Source organism: Lycorma delicatula, chromosome 9 (assembly GCF_047948215.1).
Source record: "Lycorma delicatula isolate Av1 chromosome 9, ASM4794821v1, whole genome shotgun sequence".
NCBI lineage: Eukaryota > Metazoa > Arthropoda > Insecta > Hemiptera > Fulgoridae > Lycorma > Lycorma delicatula.
The window spans coordinates 44,172,408-44,200,331 of NC_134463.1; the positions used below are offsets into that span (position 1 = coordinate 44,172,408).

General features: G+C 28.6%; 1 protein-coding gene across 1 annotated transcript; it reads right to left on the bottom strand.

Moving 5' to 3' along the window:
- Window positions 1-184: 184 nt before the first annotated feature.
- On the bottom strand, window positions 185-27,924 carry pn (exopolyphosphatase prune). Its single transcript, XM_075375279.1, has 7 exons — window positions 27,784-27,924; window positions 20,850-21,106; window positions 14,394-14,482; window positions 11,268-11,447; window positions 6,282-6,523; window positions 3,575-3,763; window positions 185-424 (listed from the first exon to the last, which is right to left on the bottom strand). Exons 1-7 carry the CDS (start codon window positions 27,838-27,840, stop codon window positions 269-271), a joined length of 1,170 nt encoding a protein of 389 aa, XP_075231394.1. The 5' UTR covers window positions 27,841-27,924; the 3' UTR covers window positions 185-268.

A 27,924-nucleotide genomic window follows, 5' to 3' on the forward strand; every position in this document is an offset into this window, starting at 1 on the left:
AATGATTGAAAGGAATCTTGATTATCTTTAAAACTCACTAGAATGAATAACAGGGTTAAATTTTGAATAATAGTACTATGATTTAATGTACTATGATCTAACGACCAAGGTGAATAAATAATATATTGTAAATACTGTAAAACAGGTAAGAAAGGAATAAAAAATAAGAATCATACCCAAAAAATATACCCAAAAAATATTTTTATCAGACATCATAAAAATATAACGAAATTTTAGTTATAATAAATATATCAACTAGATTTTTGTATCACTGTGGAATAAAATATTTACACGCATTTTCAACAACAGGTATAACATGTTTTCTTGTCCATGTTGTATCTTTTTGCTTAAATAAATAACCGCTGTAAATGGTCTTAATTAACTCTAAGTCCAATAATGAATAATCAATTAAATGTTGAACGATCTGCAAAAGAAAAATCAACTTATAAATACATAAATTCACACAATGCAGTTGTAAAGTGTACATTTATAACTCATATTAAAGAAGTGAAAATTTTTTTTTTGACGTGCAGAGATTTATTTTATTCAAGAACTGGCTGATAGAGTATAACTAGTTCTTGATTTTTTTTTAGTAATAACTTACTTAAAACAGTTTTAAAGTATTTTAGTTATTTATTTATTTTGACAAAGATGATCAGATAAAAGGTAAGAATGTAGAATCACAGAGTGTGAAAAGTCTGTTAACATCCTGATCAAATTTCCAAACAGTTTACAACCATGGACAATTTCTAGTAACTTAATGTACAGGATGGTTATTAATTAATTACTAAGTGAATTTCAGCAATGAATAAAAAAATAATAAAGACTTGCATGTTTGGTGTGTTATTTAACAGCCTATTTCAAATATATTTATTTACAACATTTTACCATTTTAAACAATGTTTGCAATAACTTCATGTGTGGGATGCATAGTATCAAAGTGATATTCATTATTGCACCATGTGTTATGGAGCTTTTTGGAAATTATTCCTCCAATGATTTCACTTTGTTTCTTTAATTCATCGATGTCATAAACCTTCATTTTATACACCATCTTTGATAAACAATTACAGAAAGAACTCCAGGGGTGCAATGTCAAGGGTTTGAGGCCACCTTCCCACCATCTAATCCTGAACTATTAAAACCCAAATTGGAGAAGCATCATATTGTTTGTAAATGTTCAGTTGTCTGTGTTCAATTTGTGATATTGGATAACTTACTAACATACCAATAACACATCAACTTTTAGGCAATTTCTTCCTTTCTTTTAAACTTCATGAGTGTCTTATATCCTAAATCTAACATTTCTAAAGTTTCTGGTAATCAAAGAAGGCTACTTTATCAGAGAAAGCATTTTCTAAGAAAGAGTTGTCTTCGTCGATTTCATCAAGGATGTGCAAGGTCAAATCATAATGAAGTGATCTATTGTGTTTGTATTACATGCAACAACTGGATTTTTATATATGAAAGTACAGTTTTATGTATAATCTTCATAACTGCTGATCACAATAATTCTGATTTCAAACGGTCAAATCATAATGAAGTGATCTATTATGTTTGTATTACATGCAACAACTGGATTTTTATATACAAAAGTACAGTTTTATGTATAATCTTCATAAAGCTGATAATTCTGATTTCAAACTCACGCATGTTGATTTACTCAGGCAAACTTCTCATAGAAGTTTTTTTTTTTTGGTCATCAGAGACTAGTGGTCTTCTGGCAACATTTTTTCTGTCTGACACATTCAGTATCTTTTAATTGTTGATACCAATGTTTTTTTGAGATTCTTACTCGAGGTTCATGGTTGTATTCTAAATGAAAACACTTAAGTTATTTTCTGTACTTTCAGTTATTACAAATTTGTTTTCATAAAACTTGAGAATGTAACAGAACTTGCTCCTGCCATTTTGGTACCAAGGTTGCCTACCTCATCACCATGGCACCACCTATGTTTAATTGACGTTGTACAAACTCTTACAATATTGTTCTAACATCTGAAACAAAACAGAAGTTGCTGAATTAATGTGTTCTCTTTTTATTATCTATAAAATACCCTCAATAATTTAATTTAATAATTTAAAAAAAATTTATTAAATATTAAAAATTGTAATTTTGGCAGATGTGTATTGTTAAAGGAGAATTACAATTATATTATTAATTTACAAGTAAATATGAAAATTTATAACTTGATAACTGAGGTTGATTGAGTTTACATCTTATATTGATAACACATTTTTCACACTCTACGAATCTAAATTTTAAACACTTCATTTGCTGTTTTCATACCTATTAAAAAATTCTTTAAAACTACTTTAAATAAATAAATCAATGCTAAGAAAATAAGTACCAATGGATTATGATGAGACTATGAAATCAAAGGATATTAAATATGGAAAGGTGCAATGAATGATGAAAGAATTCATTGCAAGAATAAGATATAGGAATGAGTGAATTTACTATCTCCAGGTACACTAATTGTTAACAGATGGATTTTTTCCATAAAAATGAATTCCAAAGATAAAATTATTTGGTATAAAGCTGGCTTAGTAGCTAGGGGTTTCAATCACAAAAATTATACAATTTTAATGAGACTTTCAGTTCAGTTACAAGATTAGAAACCATGGGAGCTCTGCTGGGTGTTGCTATTTAGTGTGATTGAAATACTATACAATTTGACATGAAAAGTTTTTTTGAATAGTACTTTATAAGAAAAAAAAAAAAAAAAATATATATATATATATATATATATGCAGCAACAACAGGAATGAAATGACAATACAAGTCGTTAAGTTTGGACTGAAACAGGCTTTGAAGTGTTGGAAAAAATGTTTAACTGAATTCCTTGGAACTTGTAGTTTATAGGAAAGTTGTGTGTAGATCCTTGTATATAATGGAAAATTGATACTGTTTTTCAATGTGGATAATGGGTTAGTTGAAATGAGATGAATTAAAAAGAATGTGATAGAGATAGAGACAAATGTAGGGAGAGGGATAGAGAGAGAAGGAGACAGAGATGATCAGAAAGCTGTGAAAGGCATGGTTCTAGATCACAAAAGAGTAAATTTGATAAGAATAAAAATAAATTTAAAAACAGTCTTTCAGAAGGACTGAAAGATGAATAGTTTTCATCTTCTGATATTAAAATAGATGAAGACAATGAAGAAATAATTTAGTTTAAGAAAACAGATTTTAAGAATCGAAGCATAGTGATGTAGACCATGTGGAGATAAAATTACAAGACATTTTACAAGTGGTACATTACTAAAATACAGTGGTGGACCAATCATATTGAAGAGTAAAGTGATGGTCACTATATATTTTGAGAGTGTTATAGATATCTGTAAATATTCATATTTATACAAGTTATTCGCATTAAAAAACTACTAAGTATTGACTAGTGATTCACATATGAATATTCTATTGTTATTGTTGCTACGTTTGTTGTATCCAGTAAAATATAGTAAGTATATGATTAGATGTTTTATTATTGGATGTGGTATTATAACATCATAGCTTATATTAATTAAGGGCCTCCAACAAATATAAAATATTAATAAAAAAAAAGCGTACAAAATCAGCCTTTTGTTGTGCTTCACATGGTGCTTCATTATCAGTACTATCATCTTCATAATAAACATAGACATCTCGATAATGCACATCCTCATGCCAGTCAACTCCTAATATTATACAAACTGATGCATTAAATTCTTTACAATGTGATTTAATGCTCTCATGAGCTTCTACTTTTTGAAGAAAGTCCTGCAACATAATAATACATAACTCATTAAATATTATTTAAACATTAGATGATGTTTCATTAAATACTTTTTTAATGAATTTTTTTTTAATATTCTTAGTCTTGCTCTCTTGCACACACACACACACTCTCTCTCGCTTTCTCTCTGTACTTTTTTAACTTAGACATTAGCAGTTAAAAAAACTGAACTGATATTATCTATTGATATTATGAATTGTATTATTTAACATAGCAGAACATGTAATTTAAAATAATAAATATAAAAATACCTGCGATTGATGATAATAATTATTGAAAAAATAATAAATTAGAAAAAAAAGTTTTATTTATAAATGTTAATTCAAAGATAAAAATTAAATAATACCCTATAGATTTTTATAAAAATGATTATTAATGTCAATTATTTAAGTCAGTAAAATATTCAGAGTATAGAGGCTATGTTATGTAGGCTAATTCAGATCCCAGGATTTCAAATTAAAATAACTCTGAACATTGATCGGATGCAATATTTCTTCTTTCTAATTTTTTTAAGAAGATATAATATAACTAAATTAAAAATTTAACTATTTTTAATACAAAATCAATGACAGTTAGTCAATGCTACTGTCAGTAGCTAACAGCATGTAATTGTTCTTTTTTATGCATCCAAATTCCAAAATTACAGTAGTTCCAAATTCCCATAACAAAAGAACGCTCTGTTACTGATGATCTCAACTACCTGTGTCATCAAATACGTACAAAAATATTTTAAACTCATCTATCATATTTTCCTGAATTGTAATTGCAAGTAAATGATTACGTAAAATAATTAGTCGTTTTCTATGCTCATAAGAGTTGTTCCACATTAATTACATAGAACTATTATTGTTTTTATTATTATTCTAAAAAAACCATGTTTACTTTCATTGTACTTACAGGATTTGAGGAAAAAAGCAGGATTTTTTAATAATTAAAAATTACCATTTAAAAATAATATATTACTTTTGTTACAGTATAAAAATTCATAGTTATTCCTACTAATCTGAGTGTACTTCAACAGGTATACCAGTTAAAACTGGTTACAACTACCAGCTTTAGGAATAACATGCCTAGAAATAATTGATTCTCATATCTAATCTTTGAATTTTATATACCTTATTATCTTCCTGAACAGAATAATTAAATAAATTTTTATTAACTGAAGAAAACAGAAACAAGTTGACTTTAAAGTTAAAATTCTGAAATGTTAAGTTTTTAAAATTTTAAAAATAATATTGTTATTATTATTATGAAATAACTGTCAATTTCAGTTTGTGTGTGTGTGTGTGTGTGTGTGTGTGTGTGTGTGTGTATACATATTAAACTTTTTATCAATTAACATTAAAAATAATACTATATCACAGTATTAGATGTAAGTTCCTACTACTATGGTTGAAAGTGACCTGACAGGAATTCAGGTCTCTCCTGAAAGTGACAGCCACTTTCAAGAATAGCAAGAATACCATTCTGTGTTTACTAGAAGAAACAAACCTTCTTCAAGTTAAATATTATGTTAGTCAGAATGCCTGCCTTTTGAAATTGAGGTGATTACTTGGTCTTATAAGTAACATCATAACTCTATTAGCTACACAGATTGAATTTATTGTGAATATAGCTATTCTCAGAGACTGGTGGTGCCTCTTGTATTTTGGGTGCTTTACACGTAATAAAAGTGCTTTCAATAAAAAAAACTAGGAAAGGTAATGTAAAGCAACAAATAAATGTACCATTTTCTGTTGTAAACTACTGCATTATATACACTGCTTATCAGATTCCAGAATTCACATAGTGAGACGTTCAAATCTATTTCTATATTTATGAACAGTATTGTACCAATAATTATTATTATTAGATAATATTTATTATTTATTTCAATATAAAAATAACTCAGAGGTATTAAAAGAGTTTGGGTACTCTTTGATTTCTCCAGGTCCCCTTCATTCATGAAAATCTGATGGCTTTGTGTTGAACCTAAAATAAATATTTACTGAAGTCAATAAATACAAAACTGAAATGTTAACACATTGTTCACATTTATGGTCTTTTAATATCTTAACGTTTTAAAATAAAAAATTAAACATTTTTAATAACATCTTATTTTATATCATTTAAATCTGTTAATTTTTTGCTCATCACGTAATAACAATATTGTAGAACTGATTTTTAATTAAGGGAAGTTAATCCTAACTATGACTTGGTTAAACATTTCATGGTGTAAATTAACACTTGATTTTTTTTATTAATAATTAAAAAATTACCATTTAAAAATAATATATTACTTTTGTTACAGTATAAAAATTCATAGTTATTCCTACTACTCTGAGTGTACTTCAACAGGTTTACTAGTTAAAACTGGTTACAACTACCAGCTTTAGGAATAACATGACTAGAAATAATTTATTTTCATATCTAATCTTTGAATTTTATATACCTTACTATCTTCCTAAACAGAATTAAATAAATTTTTATTAACTGAGGAAAACAGAAGCAAGATTTACTTACTTGAGCTAATGTGGTAAGTGTAGATATAGGTATATTATAAACAGTTTTCATATCTTTAATTAATAGCTGTGGTGCAGACAACTGAGACACATCATTTTTTGATTCTTTTAATTGATTAAATAAATCATCTTCAGAAATATCAATTTTACCTAAAATTTTACATTGATTTACTATTTCACGATCTAAATCTGTATACCTTTTGACAGTTTCAGAAAAACAGTAAGTATCTAATATAATTGTACCTGAAAAAAAAAATGATATGAAGAATAAGATAATCAAGAAAAAATACATATATTTTTTTTAAATATTTGAGTTGCAAAGACTGCAACAACAATGCAGTACTCATTCTCGTTGGTGGCAGAGTCACAAACTACTCATATATTGCACATAAACACTATTTTTGTAGTTCTAATATTAAAAATTTATTACTACTTCACAGTAACAGATCTAGTGTCAAGTTGTATAGAATGCTATAATCATGAACCAATGATTATGAAAATTGGAACTGGTATGATGATGTTTTGCGTATGTTAACATAATCCAGATGAGTTTTAAGTAATTGTGTCAGTAACTGAAAATTAATGAAATAACTCGCTTGTATTTTAACTTTTATTTTAAAATGGTTATGGTATAAATTTGGTGAAAATTGTATTTTTGAGATTATAGAACCTAAACAAGTCATAAGTTACAAATCATAAAACCTTATAAATAACCTGCTTTATAAACCTTAAGCCTTATGTTATGGTTTGTCTTCCAAACCATATTTATAAGGACAAATAAATAAACATCATGTTAATTCCACAAGTCACTGATGGGCAAACTTCAAGACTTCACACCACAAAATTACTTATTAATATTAATACAAGGGGCGGCTGAAATGTAAGGTACACTGGAATAGCAGGAGATCAAAATTTTACACAAAGGAAAGGGTGCTGTAACCTATCACCAACATTCCAACATTCATTGACTCACACACTTTCATTCTCTGTCAGCTGCCATTGTTACAGAATCAAGTACGCTTGCTCACTTTTAAAAAAACAAGCAATGACTGAATTTTTAACAGTGGAAAAAGTGAACACTAGTGGCATTCACCTTTATCTAAATGCCATTTATGGTGATGATTGAAGTACTGTGAGTACATGGAAATGAAATTTAGTGCATCAGATGGTTATAAAGGGAATATTGAGGATGAACTTCACAGTGGTCAATCAATTTCTGTGACGAGAAGCACCAAAAGAAGTGAATGAATTGATTCAAAGTGACCATCACACCACAAAATGCATCATCAGGCATATTGAAAGAATGAGTACAATACATTATTACACAACTGGGCTACTGTAAAATCTGTTCACATTGGGTGCCACACAAACTCACAGAAAATAACAAACAACAATGAAAGGAAATTAATACTTTACTTTTACTTTTTTTAAGTATTGTGTACAGCTTCCAATGTTGTAAATTATCATAAAGGATATGTATAGCTTTTAAATATTGTAATGGAAGATGAAAGATGGGTGTATGACCCAGAAGAAAAAATGGTAGAGCATGGAATACTGACACTATGGTTGGGCACAATAAAAAAAATTCAAAACAACTCTCTGCAAAACAAAACTCTCGACAGTGTTCTGGGATTCCAAACATATGTACATGACTTGACTACTTAGAAGTTGAACTGACTGCAAATTCTGTGCAACAGACAGATGTTTAAACACCTTAGGAGGTAAATGTGTCATGTTCAACTATTCACAGAGCAAAAATTCTCCATACAATAATGATTGGCCACACACATCCATCTAGGAGCTTTTCAAGTTGAAATTTGAACTTATTGCACACCCTAGACACCCTGTGATTCTAACTTCTTTCCACAATTAAAGAGGCATATCAAGAGTATTCATTTCTCCATGGATGATGACCTGACAGGCACAGTGAGGTTGTGGATGAAGGAAAGACTGTCAGCATTCTTCATTGACAGAATGAAAAATCTAGTTCACTGTTGGGAGAAATGTATGGCTGTAAATGGTGACTATGTGGAAAAATAAATGTAAGTTTTGGTAAGGAATAAAATGTACTCTTTTTCCTATTTGCTTCATCTGATTATCTCTTTTGATTTGCAAATTATGGGCAAGTGTACATTACATTTCAGCCACACCTTGTATAATAAAATAAATAAAAATAATTATTATTATTATTTTGCTGATAAAAGATAGATAATTTTGAGTTTGGTCTATTTTTACTAAATAATTTATAGGTGTCATTTAAAGTAGTTTGTCTTCTACAAAAGATTTCCAAGGGTGAATATATTTAATAATTTATTTTCATCTAAAATATATTTTTTATTTTAATGTAAATTGTATTGTACTCAAGATTATCATTATATGACAATATTTCTTTGGAAAATTTTCCAAGTTAGATATAAAATTTATCTATAGTGTATATAAAATCTAAAGGTAGGTCCTCCCTGCAAGCTGCCTCTACTTGCCTCCTCTACACCACTTCTATAACGCAGCATGCAGAACACTTGCTACTGGTTGCTACAAAAGTAATGCGTATGCTATTTAAAAATAATTTTCATAAATAACTACACCACATCAAAGATAATTATAACATTACAGCCTACAATAAATAAACTCATTTCATATACTTTACAATTACATAATTGTTTCTGTTTATTAATAGCAAAACCTTAGTTTAAATACTTGAAAAAAAAAACATATACTTTGAAGAAATAAATTAATAAATTACTTCATATAATCCTGAATGAAATATTAAGCAAAAATAAATTTATTTATAATAACAAATTACCAGAACATATTTTGTTACTATAATAGTAATGTCATAATTGGATGTTACTTGTTATTCTTCATAACACAAGTAATCGCAAATTATTGGATGTGACTTTTGGAATACACTACTTCAGCTGCTGGTGTGAGAAGTTGCTGAGTGATGCTAAGAGCCACAGCGCATTACTGACCCGCCTTCAGATATTACATACACTATAGGAAATAAGTATTACTTTTTAACTAAGTTTAAAAAGCGACAGATAGATGCATAGTAGTTCTTTACATCTGGGGTGACTTAATCATTAGTGTTGGCACCACTAATAAACCAATGTAGAGAATAGTACACATCACATTGCATTGTTAGGAACAAGAATCCCGTCGCCAACCAGTAATCCATTCCCACCCTCCCTGTATGTCATTTTTTCTTGATTTTCTTTTTTAATTACAAGGTGGTTAAAAACAAAAAATAAACTGTTCAAAATGCTTACAATTTGTACAGCATCTGCAAGTTCGAGGAAGATTTCTTTCTGGATCTGTTAACTACAGAGAGTTAACAAAAATAAATTCAAATTTTTAAGATATAATGTGATTGCTCATAACATCAACCTATCCATATTCAGATGATACCATTATATTAAAAAATGATTTCAAAGTTAATTCACAGAAAACATACCGATACACAACAACAGGTTTAACATATTAAATATTTTTTAACACTTATTTTAAAATAAGTGAAATAAGAAAAATATTTTAATTTATAACCTATTTATTAGAATATACTGAAAATTTTACTTTTGGACAAGATAAAATAATTTATTATAGGACCATAAACAAACAGAGAGGGAGAGAGAGGGAGAGAGAGAGAGAGAGAGAGGAGAGGAGAGAGGAGAGGGAGAGAGAGATATGCTTATACATATTATCATAGAAACAGACAGATCCATTCATAAACAATTGTGAATTATTTATATATAAATAAATGAAATTCAACTTTACCAACAATTCATTCGTGTTCTCTTTTCTAGCACGTTCGGTCATTTGACCATCCTCAAGAAAAGTTATTCTTCAATTTCAGATTATTAAAATTAAATTATGTAGAATGTAAATTTATAAAATGTTAAAATCACAACAATTGGTCATCATAATATAAAGTTAGTCATGTCTGTTACATAAGGTCGCAGTTGTCACAACTGATGATCAGTTATTATTTTAACATTTAATAAATTTACATTTTACATAATTTAATTTTAATGATCTAAAATTGAAGAATAACTTTTTCTGAGGATGGTCGAATGACCGAAAGTCTAGAAAAGAGAACGCGGATGAATTGTTGGTAAGGTTGAATTTCATTTATATATAAATAATACTATATACAAACTGTGCCATATTTAAAGAAAAACGTAATTGTGAATTAAACAATTAAAACACTTTTTTATTAGATGTAGGGTCCATAAAAATTTGTAGACCCATCAAAACTGGAAAACTGAATTACTCGATGAATAAAAACTTAATTTTCTAAAAATTTAACTGGTAATAACTATTACCCAACTACATGCAATCACTGCAGTTTATCATAGATCTATAGGATATTACGTATTTAATACTTATTTCACACCATATATTCTCCTCTGATATTCAGAGATAAAATAACATGAGATATAATTTCACCCTGCGGTATAAGATCAATTTTTCTTATTTACACTATGTAATATGTAAAAATATGTAAGAATAGCGTACCATATAAGTAGTAAAATGTACACTTTAGTCTAAAGACAAAGGCAGAATTAATCATAAATTAGTAACAAACCTTTTAAATAGTCCACTGAGTATTTAAAAAAAAATTATTAAGTAAAAAGTATAATTATATCATTGAATATTCATATTCAAGGTGTGATAATTTAATTCCTGCAACGTACAAGTGAAAAAACATTAGTGTTATTGTCCCCTAAAACCCTCCTTTATACCTCTATTTGTTCTAGTTTAGACAGTGTTCCTGTTTCCAGGAGAGAGGTCTGGAACAAGACTCTTCAGGTTTACATATAAAACATGACTGGCTCAGAGATACCAGCCTAATCACTACACGAGTAAAACTACACAGCTCCAGAATTTGCACCTTGTATATGATTCTATTTATACATAATAGTATTTTAACATAAGTAGTACACTACAAAGCCATATAATAGCAATACACGAGTAAATCATTTAATACCATAAATGAGCAGTGCTACATTTTCATTTGTCATTATATTTTTGTTTTCTTTAATAATTTCATCGGCCACAAGTGTAGTACATGAGCCAACTGGTTCAATTATAACAACTTCATTGCTCCAATTTGACTTCTTATCTATTGGTCGATGATCTATCACTTTAATCACAGAATTTTCCAGACCTAATGAAAAAGATAAATTCACGTTATTTTTATTAATTTATAAAACATGTTAAAAGTGTAATGATACACAAAGATACATTCAATAATAAAAATATATACTTAATGGTGTTGCATAATTAGTAAAGCAGTAGTCAATGAAACATGAAACCTGTCAAAACATTGCTCATGCCAATTTTGAGCTGCATGGATGAATCTGTTTTTTTGTAGATGTTATTTTTTTAATAGGATGGAAACAGCGCCATTGAACTCCATCAATGATTTTGTTTTATTTATGGTAAAAAATGTTGTAAGCCAGTACTCTGTGAGTTGTGATGTCGGATATTTGAAAACAAACAGTGCAAAGGCAGATTACATTGTTAAAAATAAGTAACTCTTAATAGGCAATGATCAGAGGTAAGAAATAGTTAATTCTATGTTTTGAATTTATTTTTCACATTACAAATAATTATTGCTACTTTAAAATAATAATTATTAAGACTGAAACAGTTCTAAAGACTCTATTTTTCTGTTCAGCCTCTGGAACCACCATAAGGTATTACTTCAGAGGTTGAATGAGGATGTTATGTATGAATGTAGTCTTGATGAAGTGTAGTCTTGTACAGTCTCAGGTCAACCATTTCTGAGATAAACTCAACCACCAAAGAACAGTGGTATTCATGATCTAGTAATCAAATCCATATAAAAGTAACTGCCTTTACTAGAATCTGAACCTTAGAACGCTCTACTTCAAAATCAGCTGATTTGTGATAACGAGTTCACCACTAGATCAACTCGGTGGGTTAAGTTCTAACAACAAAATCTTTCAGCTGCTGAGTACATTTTTATTTCCTTAAATGGTGATTCATTTTGTTAATACTGATTGTTAAATATATATGCCACATGTGTACATGAAATGTGCATGCACATTCATCTACATCTATATGCTATACATAACCACAGCATGCATACATGAAAGAACATCACTTTCTTTAACAAAAATCATTAAATTCAGTTATTGAATAGGTATCTTTTGAAGAAGTCAAGTTTGGAGTTTAGGTGAATTTAGATAAATAAAAAATAAAAAAATAAATACAAATACATAATAAAATTAATTTTTTTTGTAAAACTTCGTTGATTCCTTTATATACCACAGTTTTATGAACATACATTAGGAATAATATAATAGTAAACTTTACTGCCAACTCTCAAATACAGAGCAGTAACTAGATAAATACAATAGCAATATCTTACTTATCAATTTTCACAAATATTCTGGAAATGATTTTACAGATAGTAACAATATATCAATGAGCCAATTCTAAAAAACTCTGGTACAGGCAATTATCTGCCCAGCTACAATAAATACTGTAAAAGAATCTTTAATGACAGTTAATTATAGATAAACTACCAAGTATCTATACACAAAATACTGTTACAAACTGATATACAATTTTACTGATTTGACAAATTTGTTAAAAAATTTTTACCCATTTTAATGAAATCAATTTTTACCAGAACATTTTGATACATTTTATGTTTTTGTCAACAATATTTTTTACGTATAAACTTAATAATTATGCAGCTACTAAGTATTGCTGCTACTTCTACTAATATTATTTTGAAACGCAATTAAAAAAAATCATTTGTCTAGTGCATTACATTTTTTAAATCTGATAATGTATTACCTGAACGATCTTCACTATGAGCAAAAAATATGCATTAAAAAAATATTACTATAAAATAATATAATATAACATGAAATATTAATACTTCAATTTTAATCATAAATGACAAGATGTTAAATGCATGCTGTCACAAGTTGGATGTCACTGCAAAACTAATATTACATCAGTATTACATTGGCATTCAGTATAACTAGTTTTAGAGATTGTTTTAATTTCAAAACTATCTGTATCAGTAGCACAATATGCACCTATGAACAATACACATCTTATGAGATGCTATTTTGTCAAAAACTCAAAATTTTCCCATATTATAAACTTTGATATAAATTATAAAAAGAATAACCTTGTTAATAACTAACAATTGGCTGAGAAATCTTCATTTTATCTTCTTTAAATCACTAAAATGATTTCACAAAATCACTTCCCATAAAAGTGCATTACTAACAGAACAGTTGTGTAATGCTTTAAAAATATGATTCATTATTTTAAGGATAAATCTTCATTTAAAAATAATCTTGCTATTACTGGAAACAGTAATGGCAGTGGAGTTGTATGTTCGTATAACAAATTTTAGGGTTATAATGATGATAGTTTTTATGTTTTTTAATAATTAATTGTTGTAATTATGGAATTGTATACCAACTGTAGATGCAGGATCCTTTTAAAGTCAATCATTGATGTTAGTTTTTTAAGTTTACTTATCAGTTGCTGTATCTTGGTGGTTAGGTTTTCAGATAATAATATACATATATGTTTTATTTGCTAAAATAAATTTGTATATATCCAATTTCAGAACAAAAGAACATCCAACAGAAAAATTAACTTTTTAAAAGCTAAAATACGTCAAATTATGTAGTGAAATTTAAGTGTTAGCATAATAGTGTTGCAACTTAAAAATAAACAGACATTTACTTAACTATAAAGGAACAGTTTAAAAATACTGTAGTGTCTTGTTAAATCTGATTCCTCATAGTTTTCTCTTTACATTATGTTTTTAAATAGAAGCTTTTCAAAAATAGAATGTGATTTGTAGAACTAAGCAGATGCTTAAACTCATATCCTTTATAACTATGGCAATATTAACATTTTTGCCATCTTAACTACCTAACTTTGTCTTAAAAATTCAACTTAACTATTACTTTCCAATTTTATTATACTTTACTAGACTGCTTAATATTCTAATAATAAGCTTTTAACACAATTGACACATAAAATTGGCCTTACAACTCAGTTTCTCTGATATAAAACTGAACACAATAATAATAGTAAATAGTGTTTATACCTTGTAAATCTTCTGGTAAGATATGGTGATCAACCAAAACTAATTTTAATTTTTTCTCTTCATGAAGTTTAACAAGATCTATTTCATTCCTAAAATTGAAGAAAATAAAAGATTTTTTTTAATCACAGCAAGTTTTACTAATAATAAATACATTGTTAAATATTATTTTAGGTAAGAATTTTTTTATGAGTGGTATTTAGAAGTACAGTTACTAGTTTGTGTATATATGCACAGCTAATAAGTATTACAGGCACAGATGACATTGCAGCATGTAATGTCATTAAATTGTTAAATTAATTTATAGTAATAAAATTTTAGTCATGTGTGCATTATTCAGCCATAGGTCACATTCACAAAACTGATATTACAATTTTAGAAATACTTTTGTATGTATTTTAATGAGGAGGATATGATTGATGAAATTATAAGTTAAAAAACTCCACCCTCTTACTGGTAACTGAACCCAAGACCATCTGATCTAGAAGGCAGCAAACTAACCGTTACACCAACTGGACAGCCACACAAGAGAATTTTTAATCACATCCTTAATAAATTTTATTAAAAATGTATTAATCTTGTTAAAAATATTTGAAAACAATAAATTAAATATCGTAATTGTTTAAAGTGGTAATCATTCTGCAATAGGTTGCTTATATTTAAAAATGTTATGCATTTGATTTTACTTATGATAATGAGAAGGTGGCTATAAAACAGCCACAGTAATGATACAAGTTAATCTACTACAAATAGCAAACAATATGTGGATCATATGCTGTGGACTATATTGATTATGGAAACATTTGGGAAAATAATGTCAATTGGCAATGAACAATTTTGATTGCTGGCTGATTTATTAATGGACTTGTTATCAACTGTTACAGTTGTTCTAAAACATATTTATGTACAGCTGATCTACTAAGAGTAGATTTCACTTGAGTGAGTGGTTTTGTATAAAGTAAAATGAATGAAATTTTCCTACCAATAAAATCATGTATGATTACTGCTACATATTTCATTAAGCATTTTAATGACACTTGCTTTTAGGTCTACTTTAAAATCTCAATAAATATAAACAATAAGGAAATTCAATTCTGAATTTATTTATATATTTAAAGATTTCTATATAATAATTATTAAGCAGTAGGAGCAGCAAAATGGTTTATGTTATTGATAACAAAAAAATTATGCATAATACACTATTTAAAACTTAAACAATATACAAATATTCCAGATACCATGAGCAAAACAAAAAGATTGAATTCTGTACTCAGAACAAAATAAGACTATTTTGCAAAACTTTAATTTTAATTTTGTTAACTTTTACTTTCTTTTTAAAGAAAACTGAAATCAAATTTATTCTTAAAAAACATTTTTAAAACTTGGCCTCCAACAAATCTCAAAGCATTGAAATTTGATGAAATTATTTTAAATAATTTTCACCAGGATCCATCATTGACAAACACAATGTTAAAATGTAGACAATAATTGTTCAAAACTGTAATATACTTCTTTAAAAATGTTATATTTATATGATTAAAGGGCAGATAATTCACAAATTGGGGTGGAATATTTCCCAGGTGTTTCTCCTCCCTCTTGTAAGATACAACTGAAAGAAACTGGCAGAAAACTGAATTTTACGTAAAAAAACATATATGTATATATAATCTGTTTGAATAAAAATTGAAAATACAGTATCCATTATGACCATATCTCCCCACCTCCTCAACCTACTGTAACCAAACTTAAATGGCATAATGACATATTCAGAAGTCATTGTACAAAATTTCATAAAATTCAGTTAATCCAATTTGAAGATATCAAACAACATAATAACTGACAAAAAATTTCTTTTATTGTTCCTCACCCCTGAATGAAACTGACCAAATATATAACCATAATAACATACTACTATAATTTTACCATCTAATTAGTATAATAATGTGACTTTGAGTCCAGAAATAATGAAAAAGAAAAAGGATTTTTTACCCCCACCCCTTTCTGGTGGTTTGAATATTACCAAACATAATCAGTTAAATCTTAGCTACCTCAGAAAAATTATGTAATAAAAATTGACCTATCCTTAGAGCAAAATTTCAAGAAATAGGATCCATAAGGTTTGTATGTCTCTATATCCTTGACCAACTATGGCTATAAATTAAATGGCAGCAAACCTATATACAGAAATCATTGTGCCAAATCTCATCTAAATTGGTCCATCCAGTCTGGAGATATCACCTAAAAGATAGACCAGCATACAACATATATACACATATGTGTATGTACATATAAATGTAGAAAGTCCTTCTGGAATTTTTGGTTTATGAAACTTCAAAATCTGCATAAACCCCTTCATGCAAAATTTTAGCTGATTAGTGTATTTTACCAAACACAGTATACTGTACAGCAATACACCACAATCATACAGCCAAGGAAGTAAAAAAAAGACCCTAATAACAATTTAAAAAAAAGGTTAAACTCACCCTTTGTTGTGTGAAATCCTATTATAATGTTAATTAAAAAATAATAATTGCAAAACGGTGAGGTAATTACAGAGACTAAATAATACATGATAAGTGATTAAAAATACATGATAATTAGTGCAGCACGGTAAGTAAAATCTGAGACACAAGGCATATGCCACTACTTCTAACACACATGATCCAAGTACAAAATTACTTCAGGTTAATGAACCAACTGAAGGAAGGGGAATATAATTTTTTTTCTTTATCCAGATGTAGAATAACGCAGATGAATCATTACATTGGAACAGCAACAACTCCCTTCCCGTAAGTAGTTTTAAAAATAAACTTCTTTCATTACCTAGCAAGGTCATTAACACTGGTACAGTCTCTCATAGAATTTTTTTCCAATAACTACATACAATAATCAGTTAGTTTACAGAAATTGAGTTTTTTTCTGGAAGATATATATTAAAAATATTATTTCTTTTATATACTGTTACATAACCAAAAAAGAAAACACTTTTTCAGTTACCTCTTAAAGTAAATTTCAACTAGAAGTTTTAAATCTTAAAAGACATAAAAAATTTGAATTAATTCTTCCTGAATCTCGCTGCTGATTATTTCTTTATTCAAAGTTACGAGCAAATGGTTCTCAAATAGTAATTTTTTTTCTTATCCGGAAACATAAACTTATCATTGCCATATGGGATTTTTACTGATGCACTAAGCAATGTTGATGTGAATCCTATTTATAAGAAGTGATCTGGAAATGAACTTCATAATTGCAGGCTAATTTCTTTACTGCTTGTTTCTTCTCAGATCTTTAAGAGAGTGGTAAATAATGAGTTTAAATTTTAAAAAACAATCAAACTGCAAGACATTTATTTATTTCCTTTAATCAGTATCATTACAGATATAAAAAAAAACAAAATTACTATTAAAAATTAGCATAGAATGACTTCATAGACTGGTTACTATTGACTCTGGACAACTCTGAGAAAGAAGTTGCACTTTTCTGATATATTAAAGGCTTTCAAATTGTATTAACACTCTTTGCTGCTTCATAAGATGTTGTTGACTGGTTTGCCAACAATCAGTAAAACTGGTTTAAATCTTACTTTGGAATATGAGGATGGGTAGAGTAATGAAAGATTTCAAGACACTAATACACTTGTATTAGTATTACTTACAGTGTTCTACAGAGTTCTATATTCGTCCATTGCTTTTTAAAAATACATTTTAAAAACAAACACCATACTGTTAATAAAAATGTTTTATAATCTCTCAATACCACTGTCAAGACTGCTGTATCACAGTTAAATACATTTCTCTAGATATGAGCATTAGGTTGATTATTTAGCAAACAAATAAATTTGTTTGGTTGTTTCCTTCTCTGCAATAGCTAGGAGCACTTCAATGGATACAAGATTAATGTATTAACTGTTTCATCTAGTGGGAAGCAAGTAAAAGATTTTTAGTTAAAAAAAAAAAATTGAATTTGTTAAATAATAACAAAATGTGTAGAATTTCATTTTGATTATTACTTTTATCTTTAAAAGTACTTATTGTAATCTGTTAACAGGTTTTTAGTCTATATTCATAATAATATTCTGATCAGAGAAAAATCACTAATAAGCATGGAAATAATACCAAATAACAAATTTTACTAATCCCCACACAATTTAAGTACTTATGAGAGGAATCCATTGTGTAGTGATATTAAATTCTAAAAGTTGTTGGAAAGTATTGAGGTATTTGATATTTGATTTAAGTAATTTTAATATAAATGTTTATAACATGCTTATTAATATGCCATCTTTTAAAAAATACTCCTCTGGAAGAATTTCTACATAATATTGTTGTAGGCAAAATTTTCTATCCAAAGTTAATTATATATCTTTTTATTCGTCATGGTATGTATTTTGTTAATTATTATTTATATCAGCATGTAAAATATACGTATCTACTATTACTTTCTAACAAGGTACTCGACACATGCTTTAGAGCTATTTTTTGGTGGCATGACATCAAAGATGTAAAAATAAATAAAGTTAAATGTTAAGCAACATGGATAATAGATTGTTGTACTGAAGCTTGCAAAACAACTGTCCGGATGTGAAGGTATACAAGTGAACAGTGTAAGTGAATAAAAACCAAGTGTCAATTAAACAATAGCCATTCATATGAAGATTATATACACAGCGAACTTAAGTTCGTTGCTGAAACAGCAGTAACTGATGATATTACTGTTTATGAGTCTTCACTGATGAGCTATTGAGTGCAGTAGTGCTTTTTTCAAGATAGCTTTGAGGCATTCAAATAATCTAGAGCTGGTACATAACAACAATTATGTTTAAGTAGCACATTTGGGTACTTTTTGTAAATCACTTCTGACAAAATGACACTACTTTTTTAAATTCCTTAAGTTTATTTTTTAAGAAGGGCAGACTACGTGAAAAAGGTACAAACTGACACTACGAAAAAGATTCTTTCCACATTAATCTTTCATAGATTAATTACCAATCACTCTATTTTTAAGGGTACCATGAAGAAATACAAAAACAGATTGATTACTATATCAGAACCTTATTTTAGTTAAGTGGAAAATTTAATCAGTAAATTAAAATCTGTACCAAATTTTGGTGACGGAAATTGATAATTTAATTAAAGCACACTTTCAATAATCAAGCAATAGAACTCTGTTCTTGTGAAACTTAACACAATGCATTAACTTTGAAGAAGACCCTTACCATGTTTCCATTGTCACTTTTAAATAAATTACTAAAACATTTAACACATCTTCATACAATTTACTTAAAATGAATTAAATTTCACAAACAATATTAGCTTGTCAATGAACTTTTACATAATATTAATTAAAAAATTTCATAAAATACTCTTGAATTTTCTGCATCCCATTTAACACATGCATAAATATATGTTCACATAATTTTCATTGGTGCCTTCTGATTGTGATTTATTTTTTAGTTAATGTTACATTTTGTATCTTCATATATTTATCTAATATTATTTCATCTTTATATTTTAAATATAATTAATATGGACTTTAATCACATCTATTTTTTATTTTATAATTAGGTATGTATTTTGTGAGCTCCTCTGATCTAGATTTTACCACAGTTTTCCTTGGTCCATCCACATAAATGCTAAATGCATTACTGTTTGCATTTATGCATTACCCATAAATGCATAAATTCCTTTTTTTTACTTACAAGGAAAGTATATCTATCAGTTTCTGATGTGATCTATAAAGGTATTATTAGGTACTGAACATAATAAAATATTTACTTTATTTATTTGAATCAACACATGGTTTATTTTTTTTTATCTTTGTTTGCATTATTAAAAATTTTGGATTATCAAGGTTTTACTGTATTTCTTAGAGAACTTGTTAATAATTTTACACACACAAGTTCTCATATATACATATATATATATATATATATACGTTCATGCAAATGCAATGTGCAAACACACACATATCCTTTTACTTTACTATTTCATACATCTTCACTTCCTTGATAGTTCTCACACTCAACTCATATTTAAATAATTCTGCAAGTATTCCCTTTTTCCTGTTTAGCCTCCAGGAATCACCATCAGGCATTACCTAAGAGGATGAATGAAGATGATATGTATGAGTATAAGTGAAGTGTAGTCTTGTACAGACTCAGGTCGACCATTTCTGAGATGTGTGGTTAATTGAAACCCAACCACGAAAGAACACCAGTATCCACGATCTAGTATTCAAATCCATATAAAAGTAACTGCCTTTACTAGGATTTGAATGCTGGAACTCTCAACTTCAAAATCAGCTGATTTGCAAAAACGTGTTCACTACTAGACAAATCCGCTGGGTTAATGCTGCAAGTACTAACAGACACAAACCACACTTTTATGAGCTCTTAATACATAAAGATGAGATATTAAACAATACTATATACAAATTAAATCAAAATGCTTTAATAAGTACCTGAACACAATGCTGTCTTCACAAATGTTATTAGTATTAAGGAAGTATTTGACTTCTGTTTTTAAAGGATAGTATTTTCTTTCAATGTTTAACACTGGGATAATGATGCTTCCATTATTTACATTTCTATCTTTTTCTTCTTCAGAAAACCGAATACAAAGGAAATAAGCATAAATTATGCTAGATACAGCAGAATCTAAATCACAGCTTTCATTGCCAATCACTACAGTTACATCATTAATTTCATTACCACTCTCCTTCAAATAAACATAAAAAAATATCTTATTGGTAAAATAAATAGTAAGATAGATTTTAATTAACTTAAATTTCATAAAAAAGGGCATTCTGGCTACCGATGACTCTGCCCTTGAGAGATTACTACTTAAGAAGAAAATTAAGTATGTAAGTAAAGAATACACACCCAAATTGATACTGCAGTACAATGCTCAAGAAAATTAGCATTATTTATTTTATAAAGTATTGTCTGGTGATTATAAAATAAATCTGAAACTGACAAGTAGGATTTGAGGAAGTGGTTTTCCCATTCATTCAGGCATTGGATTTTCAACAGTTAAGACAGTTAACCAATACAAGGTGTCTGTTTTAAGTTAACAGAAAAAAAAGCCTGTAGGCTTTCTTGTATCTTTTTTAATATCTTTAGACATACAGAACTCTCCAACAAAAAAAAAGTGAACAAACAGTAGAAAAATAAACAATATTAAAAAGAAAGTATAAAAATTTGTAATTAAATCAGATCAGACAACGGCTTCCATAAAATGAAGTAATCGCTTATTTTGAAATTCAGAAAAAAAGCAGCAAGAAATATTCAAATGTTGAAGCAACCATTCATGTGTTTTCTTAACTTTCAGTTAAAATGTTTAATTCCAAGTAACATCATGTGAGACTAAACATTCATAAATTAGTGACCTACTGAAGCACGTATCTATTTTTTATCGTTCTTATATAATAAACTTCAAAAAATAAATAAATAAAACTCCCCTAAAATTTAATATATACATATATATTTTATAAATTTAATATAATCCACCTTAACAGCATGTTGATATGTACTCTAGATCTTTCAACTTACTTGGAAGCCATCATCAGGAGTTAAAATTAGTACATTTAAGGTCTAAAGTTTAAAAAATCATAGTTAAAATTTAAACATTTAAAAACAGTCATGACTGTCCCGGTCCTACTAGTATACTTTGACTTTAAATGCACTAATTTTAACTCCTGATGATGGCTTCCAAGTAAGCCGAAATATCTAGAGTACATATCAACGTGCTGGTAAGGTGGTTTATATTAATTGTTAATTTGTTCATTTAACATATTGTCGCCACCATGCTAAAGTAACGAATGTGAAAAACTCAATTTTTCAGGAGAGCTAAACAGCAGTTTCAATGTTAATTTTAAATAGGAATGCATATTTGTAAAAGTGAAAAGGTTTAAAGTAGCCTTCCTAAAAGAGATGTGCATTGGATAATTTACCACAAGTTGCACAGGATACTCAGATTAGTTGTATACTGAACAAAGCTGCAAAATGGGATTTTTCACATTCATTACTTTAGCATGGTGGTGATGATATCAGCGATACCATGTTTAAGAAATTAATCTGTTTTATAATCAACAGTCACTTAATTGTTGGTATCTGCATTCTATTTGGTGCCAAAAAATCTAAATGTTCAGAGAAGTTATACATTTCGGGAAGGTTTTTGCCAATTTTATTTTATTTTTAAGTAGCTTGCTTTATTTCAAATATAGACAGTCCAACAAAAATGCTTGACAAATGAAAAGTAGCTGATCACAAGAAATCTAAGAGAAATAGCAAAAAGAGAGCTTTTCCATTAAATTTCCTGGGACATCGGTTTCTATTCAACTACCATAAAAGCGCTGATCGAGAAATTTAGGAAGATGGGCTCAGTACAGTAATATTAACAACTATGTGATAGACCTTCAGAAATTGAAGAAAAACTACCAGACATATCAGCTGCTATGCAACATAGTCTATGCAAAAGTTGGTCTAACAGGACAATACTGGGTTGCAACTGTACACAAGGTAATTCATAAGAAGCTCAGTCTTAAAAGTTATTGGCCACAGACCATGGAAAGCAAATACTGTTAATGGTTTCAACAGTTTCTAGCAGACTATCAGATTAGGATTCTGATGATATTTTGGACTAATTTTCTGTACTGTTGAGGTACAGTTCCATTTAAGGTATGTACATGCAAACAACTCAAGTTTTTGGTCTGCCAACAATCCATATATGACACATGAAATTCCTCAACATGACTGGAAGATAAGGGTGTGAATTGCAATATCCAGGAGAAAAATAGTTGGCTCAATATTCTTTACAGAAACAGCAAATTCAGCTTATAACTGTGAAATTATTCACCAGTTCATAGAAGAACTAATCAAGGGAAAGATTAATAATGTTTGTATTCAAGAAGAGGACAAGGTTGTGCATACAGACAGGCAGTCCATGAAGTTATTGCAATTGGTTTTCAGACAGAATCAATTCTAAAGACTTGTGGCCAGATAATTTTCCAGACTTTAGCCCACTGGATCTTTATTTCTGGGGTTACACAATAAGTAAGGTTAATCGAGTAAACACCCACAGCCTCTAGGAACTCCAAACTGCTATTTGTGCTTTCACTAAGAACATTCACAAAAACAACTTGTCAAAGTGTTCAACAACAGGAAAAAAATGCGTGCAGATATATCTAGATGTTCATGGCTGGCATTTCCCATAACTACTGAAAGGTAAGTCAAGTTACATGTTGTTGTAGTATGACAGGTGCATAGTTATTTTTTGAATGTACTGTATATGCTTACTGGGCAGTAACAATTCAATGCTAAGCAATGATGCAATAAATTTGAAAAATATCTTAAAATCCTCATTGCAAAGAATATTTCTCATTTAAGAAATCTTATACTTAATTTTTCTGATAAAATTTAAAGCAGAGCAGTTCAAGAAATCTTAAATCTACTCTGAAAAATCTTAATTTTAAATACCAATACAACATTTTGTTAAAACAAATGAACATCATCTTTAAATTTTCTTCTTTAAAAAATAAAAAAAGTGGCAAAATACAAAATATGTTTGGAAAAATTCTTTGTGTTCAAGCAGTATAACATGAGGGACTCATTATACAAACTTAACACAACGTACTGTAATGTGAAGATGCCTCCTTGTTTGCTTACAGAATTTTTAGAGTTGAGAAAAGTGATACATATATAAATTGTACAAAGATACCCTACAAACTGACACATACTAACAGACATAGACATAACTATAATTACAATCTTTCATGTCATTTATATGCAATCTGTATGTTAAAAAGAGATTTCATATTGATAACTGAGCCGGTGAAAGGAAAAGTGGTATAAATCATGCTTACATGGTTTTGAGATACATAGTCCTTTAACAGAAACGTTGCTGGAAAACAGAAAATTATTTATTTTAAATATTTTCAAATAATGGTTTTATTTTGTTAGTTTTTTTAATTTGAATCTTCTTTAACATAAAACTGACATTTTAAATTTTAGAACACAAAATATATTCAAATTAAGATAACATAAACAAATATAAAATACTCCTACTCAGTAACCATCAGAATGTTCATGAACTATAAAAAAGCCTTCTTCTGCTATATTCCTGTCATCTATTAATTTTTTTAAAAATTCATGACAAACTGGTGGTATGAATGGTAAAATGTCAATCATATGTCTTTTTTTTTGCTTGTTGATGGGGTGATGTTCTAAGTAGAGATGTGAGGTTAAAATCAAACCCACAGTTGAGTGGTTTCTTCCTCTCCTTGCTGGTGTAATGTCTAGAACATCTTGACCCCTGTAGGGGATTAAAATCCAGTTCATCACGCAGCGATTCTTTGTAAATATTTTAAACAGGTCATCTATTATCTATTTCATACCTTAACCACTGGATTTTTAGCAAAGATACAGGATGACCCATCTCATTAATTTTTCTTCTTGTAACTGATTTTTCAAGATGTTTAATAGAAAAGAAGTCTTCCTGAGTCATGACTTCTATATGAAATGGTTTCTTTTGCTTAGACTGAGCAATAGCTGAATACCAGTTATTACGAATGTACATGAGTTTTCCTATAGAAAACTGCTCAACTCTACCAAAATTACAATCGTTAGGCAAGTAAGAATGGCCACTTAACATGAACTTATGGTCAAGTATCTTAACATTGTTGTTCTCTTGCTGCACATAACACATGCAAGTTAGCGCCATTTTAATGTTTCAGTTTTGACCTCTGCAACAATCACTAAACATGATAACATGTTCTACACTATTGTAGACTCTTTTTAGATGTTTAACAATGCAGGAAGCTATTTCTTGAGACCCTCTTTTCGCTACTCATTCATCCCAGACATACATGAAACCATTGCCTATAGAAAGTTCATGGCATCCGAGATTATTAGTAAAATATTATGGTTGTAATATGCCACCAAGCACTGAAGCATGGGAAATGCTAATGCCTTCTGCAAATCAAGTCTAAAGGTGTACAAATTTAGGAAAGATTTACACATTTCAGTTCTCTGATGTAATACTTGCCAAGCAAGATCAGCTCTGTGAAGATGCAAATATCTGCTGATTTCAGGAGCTCTTTTTTTCAATATTTTCAGATGAATCAATTTCATTTTGAAAATATCACATTTGACAAATGTATTTTTATTAGACTTGTGAAAATGGAAATTAAATTAAAAGTTCAGCGATAGTTAGCTTCAGATACAGGTTTTACATTAATACTAGCACAGTGTTCTTTGCATAGATTTTGCATTAATCGAATGTTCACATTTTCTGGCAGGTATTGTCTATGTGAATTATGAGCTCTTGTATAATGTGACGCAACAAGAAAAAGAAGCAATGTGATCACACACAATTTTCATCTCTTCATCATTTATTTTATTTACAGGGGTTAGCTTCCCTCTCATATCACTTCCTGGTATTATATCATCATGAACATTTTTAAGTGCTCTAAAAGCTTGACCATCAGATATTGAAATGTTTCTAAAAATGTTTTTTACAAACATTTATACTGTCATCTGGAGGTAGTTCTTGACATTAATCACTTTAGTACCTCTGGCACAGTTTGACAACAAATTCCAGTAATGTAAGCATTTTGAGCTTGAAAATTTCCCATTTTATAAAATACATCAAAGAATCTCTCTGCTCTTCAGTAATTTTCTCACTGCATTTTAATTTACATAGGTATGGTGAATTACAAAATTTTTTCTCATAATCTACTTTTCCTTTGTAGGTAAAATACGTTTTACCCAAATTACGTTTTTGCTAACACTATTCTTTTGCATTATATTTCTTGGCCCCTTTCGACTCTTCACATTCGGATCATCTTCTACAATATCTGTAATAAAAACTGTTAACAGATTTCAATAAACACTATTAGAATTTTTATTTAAAAAATAAAAATCTTTTGGTAAAATTTATTACTAGCGATAGAACTTGTAAAATCTCATGCAATACAATGGTTAGAGGTTCCCAATTTATGTCACAAAGTACACACGATTACTGAAGAAGCCTTTCTTTTCCTGTTTAGCCTCTGGAAATTACTGTTCAGGTATTACTTCAGAGGATGAGTGAGTATGATATATACGAGTGTAAATGAAGTGTAGTCTTGTACAGTCTCAGTTCGACCATTGCTGAGATGTGTGGTTAATTGAAACCCAACCACCAAAGAACACCGGTATCCACGATCTAGTATTCAAATCCACGTAAAAGTAACTGCCTTTACTACGACTTTATTGAAGAAGTCTACTCCCTACCTAAACCTACTCTATCCATCAATGAATGGCTGGAGAAAAGAAAAACTTGTTTTTATCTTAGTTTTAAAAACAGAAAGATTAATTATTGTTGCATTTAATGCAAAAATCCAATTTACTTGGAGCACTCAAAAAAAATTTGTACCGATTGCACCCAAAAAATTATTAACTAAAACTAGCCCAAAAAATATGTTATTGGTTTACTTGTTATAATATCTTTTTTTTAGTTTTTTATATTTTATTGTTTTTAAGATTTACTACTTGTATTAGTGATTTACATTTTAGAATTTTTAAGAGCAAACTGAAGTTCGTAATAAATATTCCTATTAGTTATATTACTATTATTTTGTTTGCTAATGAAACTAACTGAAAATAGAACGTAATATTAACTGAGTAGTTCACTAACTAGAAAAAATAAATGATACTTTTTAAAAGTTAACAGTTTTATTCTTTTTTCATCATTATCCATTACAATTTAAAACTGATTTTCTTTAAAGAATTTTTTATGTAATTATCTATTATTGGGCCCCTTGCATTAGGTAAATCCATTTGTTTGATTAATGTAGTTCATAACCGTAACATTTAAGGATGGTTCAATTGAAAGGTATCAGAGACCTATACTACATATAGCATCAAAAAATCATACTTCTTTTTTGGGTTAAAAATCCAAATTTTTAAATATATTAAACTAGCTAAAAAAAAAAGCCTTCACATATAAACATCGTTTACTATGTTCATTTCACAAAAAAATTTAAGTAACACACATCTCTAGACAACCATATAACTGAAAGAAAATTCCTGTTAAATTGGAATATAATTCATACTACACCTATGTATTTCAAAAAGCACATGGTTTCGTCTGTACAAAATAACTGGGGAAAAGTAAATGCAGGCGAAATTAAATTTCACTCCAAAGGTGCCAAAAACTTTTTCGAAAAGGATCTAAAGAAAAATATAGTTTTGCTGATTAAAATTACATAAAAAAAATCATCACACAAAAGTAAATGACATTGGATTACAGTGAAGAAAAAATATAGTTGTCAAATTCGAGGAAAGCATCAGTTCACATTTTTTTCCTTTACTAGGAAACACCATTTTGAAAATTACAACCCATTTTATACTTACGAATATATGTTTTGATGTCGATAAAAAAGTACCTAACCCCAAACTAACATCAACCATTGTAAAACACGACAATTACAAACTAGTAATGGAAGAATCGTGAACGAGACGTTCGTTCGTTTCGATTCTCTATACTGAACGAAA

Bases quoted from the DNA above. Each gene is read 5' to 3' on its own strand.
- pn (XM_075375279.1), bottom strand. From the start codon at position 27,840: ATGGTTGATGTTAGTTTGGGGTTAGGTACTTTTTTATCGACATCAAAA. The intron at 11,448-14,393 runs GTATAAACACTA...CTTTTTCATTAG, and splicing joins CTTACCAGAAGATTTACAAG to GTCTGGAAAATTCTGTGATT. The intron at 3,764-6,281 runs GTAAGTAAATCT...ATTATGTTGCAG, and splicing joins CACTTACCACATTAGCTCAA to GACTTTCTTCAAAAAGTAGA.